The 7,910-nt window shown below is 46.4% G+C and overlaps 1 protein-coding gene across 1 annotated transcript; it reads left to right on the top strand.

Annotated features, from left to right (window-relative positions):
• The first annotated feature begins 5,646 nt into the window (after positions 1–5,646).
• LOC121984622 (protein trichome birefringence-like 28) lies at positions 5,647–7,498 on the top strand. The gene is made up of 5 exons (XM_042537655.1): positions 5,647–6,162; positions 6,246–6,417; positions 6,499–6,698; positions 6,798–6,953; positions 7,033–7,498. Exons 1-5 carry the CDS (start codon positions 5,699–5,701, stop codon positions 7,388–7,390), a joined length of 1,350 nt encoding a protein of 449 aa, XP_042393589.1. The 5' UTR covers positions 5,647–5,698; the 3' UTR covers positions 7,391–7,498.
• Positions 7,499–7,910: the final 412 nt, after the last annotated feature.

Genomic DNA, 7,910 nt, shown 5'->3' with positions numbered 1-7,910 from the left:
CTCAGCCTGAGTCCCGCTCTCTCCTTCATGGGATCCGACCGGCTGGATACCCAGTGCTTCCATTTCTTTGGCGGCCGCGGCTTCTAACGCTGCCGCCCTTCTCTTCAAAACGCCGGCCATCACCGAATCCATGATGATGTCCGCTGCAAAAGAAAGAAAAGAAATTAGTTAGCGATCAAAGCAAATGCCCAAGTAAAGTTCTTACTGAAGTCGGTCGAAAGAGGAGTCCGTATAGGACTCAAGCCGAAGATGTACATCACTCCTTCGTGAAGGAGCTTGTTGATGTCAAATCGCAGACCGGATAGCATATTTGCGGCGTGGAGATAGTCCGGTCGGGTCTTGAATTTCTTCAGCTCGGGAGTGGGGGGTAGACTGACCTGCCACTGGGTCGGGAAGTTTGCCTGATTGGGCATACAGATGTAGAAAAAATAATCCTTCCAATGTTTATTGGAAGTAGGCAACTTGTTGAAGAAGACTAGGCCGGGTTGAGCTTGGAACATGAAGGTGCCCGGCTCGGCTTGCTTGGGGTAATAGAAATAAAAGAAGACCTCCGGTCGGAGGGGGATGTTGTGAATCTTAAACAAAACGACAACACCGCAAAGGAGACGGAAGGTATTGGGTACTAAACTACCGAGCGGCACACCGAAAAAATTACAGACATCTATGATGAAAGGATGTACTGGAAAACGAAGACCGGCGGTAAACTGGTCTCGGAAGACACAGAAAGCTCCGCGCGGCGGCCTGTGAGGCCGAGCGGAAGGACCAGCTAAACGAATTTCGAAATCCTCTGGGATTTCAAAATTGTCTGTCAAAATATCGAAGTCCCGCTGTTCGAATCGAGACTGCATGGTGGTGTACCATGGGCCGAGCGACTGATCTGCGGGATTGGAAGAACTAGCCATGGGCCGATCGGAATGAATCAAAAGGCAAAAAGGCAGGAGAAAAACAACAGCAAACGAAAGGAGGTTTCAAGGATCGAAACTGAGGAAGAAATGCGGAGGAAACACCGGAAAGGAGGAAGGAAAGCTATAAAACCTTACTGCGGGGAAAGGGATCGCGAAAAAGGCGCCGGAGAGCGTCGGAGAGCAGAAACAGGATCGCCGGAGCTCCAAAGCGCAGGGGGCAATGGTTGGAATCGCGGAGGCAAATGAGGAAGAGAAGGAAAAACGAAGAATTTATAGGGTGAGGGCCGGGCGGCCTCCACCGTTGGATCCAGGTCACGGGAATCAAAGCATGCATCGAGCCGTCCATTTCGAATCGCTTCGATCACATCAAAATACCATGCCACCGCTGTCGTGCGCCGATGGCATTGCTCCACGTGGCATTCAATCATTCGGAGCATTTAATGAAAGCATAATCAACCTTAATGTCGAAGATTGGCGCAGAACACGAGGAGATCCGGTGAATGCCATCGTTGACTCGCTTAAGGCTGTCTCTATGGCTGGCCGAGCGGGAGGTGCTAGCATGGAGGAGCCGTTCGGCCAGATTCGTAGTCCAGTCAGTCGGACTATTTGTCTCCTTCGACTAGACTTGAAGAGGGGGCAAGTGATCCGGTAGTGAGAACAGGGGACCCAGCCCTGTGGAGTCAACGCCACGTGGAAGTCAAAGCGGCAGTTGTCCATCCGGAAAGGGCCGGGCCCGACCGGACGTCCGACCGGCCGTCCGGTGGAATCGAACGTCCGGAGGGATGGGTCCGATCGGCTGGCCGACCGGACGATGTTCGGCTGATGGTTAAAGGCGCCCTATCGAAATTAGGGTTCCGGCGCTCATTGGAAAAGGTTGCAGGGCCGAGCGGACTGTACGCTCGACCAAAGCCATAAGGTAACACTGCTAATAGTCTCCACAAAGCACGTGGTGGGGAACCTCCCCAAGTAAACCACCGCATATGTCCGGCCGGATGTTGAGGGAGCTGTCCGCCCGGACGTTAGATTTGGAGCAAAGGGGAAAAGGACAAAGGAGGTCTTTTTCTGACAGCAGGTATGTTTCACGTGTAGGTCATGCTCCAAATCTTGTGACAGGGGATTCCGATGTCCCATCGAGGACATGCTGAGACTGTAGCAGTATGGGTTAGGGAAGCTCACTGGCAAGCCCTTACTGGGGTATGGGCCATGGACACGTGTACACCTCGGTAGGTGTACACTCACTTCTTCACTGCCCTATATAAAGGCCCTCATTCTTCGCCGGAGGTACGCTTTCTACGAGTTCTGGAGCCACTTTTTCTCTCTTGAGCTTCGCCTGACTTGAGCGTCGGAGGGTCGCCGCCGGGAACCCCTTCCCGGCCCGACTTCTGTGCAGGTTCGCCGGAGCTGTGTGTTACCAGTCGAAGATCCACGTCGACAGCCGGAGAGTGCCCCGTGCCCAGCGTCCGTTGATTTAGCATTCGGACAGGATCAATCCCCTAGAAACTTTTCAAACATTTTCTAACTAATTTTTCATTTTTTTCTAATTTTTTAATGTGATCAAAAGGGGAGAGACATGATTAAGTTAAGGGGGAGGTAGGATAATTTTTTCCCAATTTTCCTTTGTACTTAATTGCCAATTTTTTTATTATAATTTTTATTTAATTAGTCAAATTATTTTATGTTGCTTTAACCCTAACTTAACTTTGGTTGATGCACATAAAAAATAGAGAGATTATAATACCCTAGGTTGGTTTTAATATGGTCAACCTAGTTAAGTTATGTCATGTTGGGTTTAATCCTTGTATCTAAGTGTACATGAATTTAGGAACACAAGAAGACGAGCAGAAAAAAAGTCAGGTGGAAGACGGATGAGAAGGATGGCACGGGAAGCAAGTTGACAGGCTAGATGCATTCAAGGGATGAGAAGCTGCGGAAGAGTACACCGGCAAAGGAGAAGAACGCGCACGGTGTATCCGAGGGACGAGAAACTAGGGAGGAAGTCTGCTCGAGAAGAAGATCAAAATTGGGTTCAAGTGAGCTTAACTCCGGATAACTAGAGCATCATCTATGCGAAGAAAATCAGCTTGGAGGCTGATATGCTTTGTGGAAGGAGCCTCTAACAAGGTTGGAGGTGCTCTCACGCCTTTTGTATAGAAGACGTCTCCAACCTTTCTGGAGGTGCCTTCAAGTCTTCATGGAAGACATCCTCAAGCTTGTTGGACGTGCCTTCAATATCATTAGGCTGGCATTAGATGAAGATAAAACTTTATCTTCAGTGGATAAAGCTCATCTTCCTGGAGGCGCCTTTGACCTCCTTCGAGGTGTCTCCGAGCGATGAAAACCAATAGTAACATCATCCTAGTAGGCTATAAAAAGTCCCCTATGTTAGTATCTTAAGATAATTTTGATGTGATCAACTAAGTCAGGTTAGGTCCTGTTGATATTTAACCCCTGTGTCTAAGTATGCAAGAACTTAGGAGCACAAGAAATCGAACGAAAGACGCAGCTAGCAAAAAGAACGACACGGATGAGAGCCGATGGGCTCGGTGCATCCGAGGGACGATGTGCTGTGGAAAAGTACGCGGGCGGATGAGAAGGAGGTGCACGACGTTTTCGAGAGACGAGAAGCCGGAGCGGAAGACTGCTCGAAGGATGCAAAATGGGTTTGGGTGAGCCCTATTTCGGATGGACGAAATCACCCAAGCGAGCGAAGCCGAAGTGGAAGACCCGAACCAATGTGAGCGAAACCGGAACAGAAGACTCGGGCCAATGCAAGTGAAATTGGAGCAGAAAATCGGGACTGAAAAGTCAACAAAATATTGACTTTTTGGGTCGACGCACCCAGACCTAGTCTAGGCCCCTAGAGTTGAATTTTATCTGAAATGCAACGGGGATAAAAGTCTATCCTCTCCACGCACCTGGAACCCTTCCAAGCGCCCTAACCAGAGCTATAAATGCAGTCCTGGTCTTAAAAGCTTAAAACAACACTTGTAATTAATTTCATTTGAGTTTAACTTTGCATTTTGAGTGCTTCAACTACTGTAAAGAGGCTTCTCCGCCTGAAGGAGACATTAGTGAGCTTTTGCATCTTCCTTGGATTAACAGCCTCCCCGGTTGTAACCAAGTAAACATTTTGTGTCTCTTTATTTTTTTATTTAATCTCTTATTTCTTTTATGCAAATGTTGATTCTTATAAAGCTATAAAGTTCGAGGAAGGTTCATTTTCCTTTGCAGGGCTATTCACTTCTCTTCTAGTTGGCTGCCAAGGGTCCTACACCCCGGAGCTAGGAATTAAACACAACTTGAAGAAGAACTTCTGTATTAACTTTTATAGTATTTTCTGAGCTGTCAACGTGTGTAAAAGGTTTCTCTACCTTCAACGAAGGAGTTTTTAGTGACTTTTTCAATGCCTTAGATTAACTACTACTTACGTTGTAATCAAGTAAACTTTGACATTTTTTACCTACTCTTTTTAAGTTATTTTTCTTTAATGTTAATTGTTTATATTTGCTTAATTTAATTATGTATCCTTGCTAAACAAAAACAAAAGATTTTTCTAACTCTGATTTTAGGCAATTCACTTTTTCTTGCCAACCTCCGCTATGCCAACAAAACGTTGTTGGTAGAAGAGATATTGGGCTTGTGTGAGTAAATTTGCTGCTTTTCTTGCCTTCTAATATTCCTCATCCATATATCCTTGGGTTAAACCTCTTGGTTGTATTTCCTCTAGATGTAGTTGCACCTTTTTTTACCTCTCTTGGATGTATTAATAGTTTTGGCGATTGAATTGCTAAAATTCTCTCTTAAGCAATGTAAGTTTCTGCTTGAGCTTATACTGAGCTGTGCCAGTTGTTTTTTTTACCCTAATTGTCTTGAACAAGTTGATTGAAACTCGGATGTGTCGTTCACATATTGTATAACTTGATTTACTTATGAGATTCATTGTATTTTTTTAAAAAGGTAGATTCGTCATCTTAACGACTCCTCTAGTGTTTACCCTACTGATATAAAGGGAGGTAAATATAGTTACATAGACGTTAAGCGCATGATAGACTAAATTTTAGATCATTAAGAACTGAGATCAATCCCTGATCATTAAGTCAGAGAAGTCATGTCCCTACTGTCTGAGTTATACTCTAAGGGTGACTCATTATATTTTAAAGAATAGCATTATAGTGGTACTGATTTTCAAAATAAAACACCAAAATAATAAAATTTTAGAATTCATTTAGCACTAAAGTGATATTATTCTTTAAAATCCAGTAACATAGTAGTGTTTTAAAATTTAACACACACGGCAGTGGTGTTGTTTCACAACGGTATAATTTTTTAAATTTAATATCATAATGATTAATGAGAGGGGTAAAATAGGAAATAAATACTCCCTTTCAAAAATCTAGAAAATTGAGTACGTTTTTTTTTCTATTCCACAATTTTTTCTATAAATTCAAATAATTAAATTTTAAATGAAAATTGTATTTAGAATTTTTTAAAAAAACTTTTATCATTTTACCCCTGCTATTAGTATTAATATCTCACTCAATAATATGATCAGGCAACTCATGATTTTATTTTAATATGTAATAAAAATTTAGTACATTTTAATTTTTTAAGTAGTATTTAAACTTTAGGGAGTAAAGTGTTATTTTTCTCAAATTTAAAGGCCATTGACCATATGACGATCGTTGACCAAGAGATTCGTTCCCTCGCTATTTACAGACGCACGGCCACAGAGGAAGGGAACGAGCAGAATCGCCTCTCCGGCTCGCCCTCAGGCCAACTCCTTCACTGTCGCCATGCACACCCCTCGCCGGAAACTTCTATTCGGGCTACCTCCGGACCCGACGCTGCCGGTGGCAAAGCTCCTCTGTTCGTACACGAAGAAAGGCAGCAACTTTTCCATCTACGCCGTCGCTCTCACCATCTCCCTCTTCGGCCTCATCACCTACGTCGGCGACATCAAGACCATGGCCCGCCTCTCGCCGTGGCAGAGAAAACCCCAGGAAATCTCTGACGCCGGCCTCACCCAACAGCCGTCGGAAATCGCCGGCGCGAACTTGACGGCGGAGGCGGTGGGCGTCGTGCCGGAGACGTGCGATCTGGCGCACGGCGAGTGGGTGTTCGACGACGTAGAGTACCCGCTTTATCAGGAGGAGGAGTGCCAGTACCTCTCTCGGCAGATGTCGTGCTTGCAGAACGGCCGGCGGGAAGCGGCGTACCAGAAGTGGCGGTGGCAGCCCGCCGGTTGCTCCTTGCCCAAGTACTCTTATCGATCCCCGACCGGCTCAGTTTTTTTTTCTCTCCAAAATGCGTGGTTTGATTTATTTCGGTTCGATTCACCAGATTCGACGCGAGGCTACTGCTGGAGCGGCTCCGGGGGAAGCGTATGCTGTTCGTCGGCGACTCCATCAATCGAAACCAGTGGGAGTCCCTCGTTTGCCTGATCCAGGCCGTGGTGCCGCCGGAGGGGAGGAGCCGCCGGGTCGACGGATCCCGAATCATCTTCACCGCAAAGGTACCACAATTTTCCTCCTCACCGACCGATCGACCAAATCGATGACCTAGCTGATTTGGGCGAAATCTGAAACCGATCCAGGACTACGACGCGTCGATTGAGTTCTACTGGGCGCCGTTCCTGGTGGAGTCCAACTCCGACAATCCCAACTTCCACAGCATCGCCGTGCGGATCATCGACGCCGATGCCATCGAGAAGCACGCAGTCCACTGGAAGGGGGCGGACGTGCTGGTCTTCGATACCTACATATGGTGGATGAACACCCTCGAGATGCGTGTCCTGTGAGTACCACTTCTAACCAATCGCTCGCCGTCGATCCTTCTTTCGACTGTAAATTTGGATCGGAAACATTGATTTCTCGCTTCATCGATCGAAAGCAGCCGACCAGGGGCGAAGAATTGGACGGACCACGATCCGATTCTGAGGTACGAAGCTTACGAGAGAGTGCTGGGGACGTTGAGGAATTGGCTGGATCGCAACGTCGATCCCATCAAGGCGTCCGTCTTCTTCATGAGCATGTCTCCGATTCACTTCGAGTAAGTAATTGAGAGATTAGCACGATTTCACGATGAGGATTGTTTGATGCCAAGGCGCCATTTTTAATCGCCGACGCAGGAGCTCGTTCTGGGGCAACGCGGCGGGAATCAAGTGCGCCAAGGAGACGCTGCCGATCACGGACATGGCCGGCGTCGTGTCGGGCACGGACATGAAGATGTTCGAGGTGGCCAAGAGGGTGCTCGGCTCGCCGGGGCGGCGCGTGCCGGTGGGCTTCGTCGACGTCACGGCCATGTCGGAGCGGCGCAAGGACGCGCACACCTCCGTGTTCACGGTGCGGCAGGGCGGCCGGCTGCTGACGCCGGAGCAGCAGGCGCGCCCGGGCGAGTTCGCCGACTGCATCCACTGGTGCCTCCCCGGCCTCCCCGATGCCTGGAACCAAGTCCTCGCCGCCCACCTCCTCGCCGCCCGTCACTGACTCTAACACAATTTTTAATTCATAACCATAGTTCTTTCACTGATTACCAATTCTTATATTATTACTGAAAAATTAAATCGAGATTAAATCAATCTAAAATTGAATCAATATCTGTTAACTTGCGCAATTATCGAGGATTAACGTCAACATGTCGACATCTAGCTGACTTTACGAAGGCATGTGCAATTAATTAGGGAATTCCAATTGGCTGAGTAGAGTTGGAGATGTCGACATATTACTATTACTGGTCCTTAACCCCAAATTAAGCCCATAATCTGCTCGTGTTGTTATTATGGGAAACTCTCTCGCTATAACTTTATCCAAATATGGCAATTATGTCGACATCCAAATGCCATTTTTTTTTTACATATTTTGTTATTACTAAAATTATAGCTTATTGCCATATTTTTTTAAAAAAACTTTTTTTTTTCATATTTTTTAAAATATATATATATATATATAATTTGTTCCCACTATAAATACGACCTATGCTTCACATATGTAAGTAAATTAATTTCTA

This window comes from Zingiber officinale, chromosome 5B (genome assembly GCF_018446385.1).
Source record: "Zingiber officinale cultivar Zhangliang chromosome 5B, Zo_v1.1, whole genome shotgun sequence".
NCBI classification, from domain to species: Eukaryota; Viridiplantae; Streptophyta; class Magnoliopsida; order Zingiberales; family Zingiberaceae; genus Zingiber; species Zingiber officinale.
The sequence above is the reverse complement of the archived record's forward strand: the minus strand, read 5'-3'. Positions and strand labels throughout refer to the sequence as shown.

What these genes read in the sequence shown, in the direction of transcription:
- LOC121984622 (XM_042537655.1), top strand. Translation starts at nt 5,699, where the DNA reads ATGCACACCCCTCGCCGGAAACTTCTATTCGGGCTACCTCCGGACCCG. An exon ending in GCCGGTTGCTCCTTGCCCAA is followed by an intron (nt 6,163 to 6,245) that starts GTACTCTTATCG and finishes TCGATTCACCAG; the next exon opens with ATTCGACGCGAGGCTACTGC. An exon ending in ACCCTCGAGATGCGTGTCCT is followed by an intron (nt 6,699 to 6,797) that starts GTGAGTACCACT and finishes GATCGAAAGCAG; the next exon opens with CCGACCAGGGGCGAAGAATT.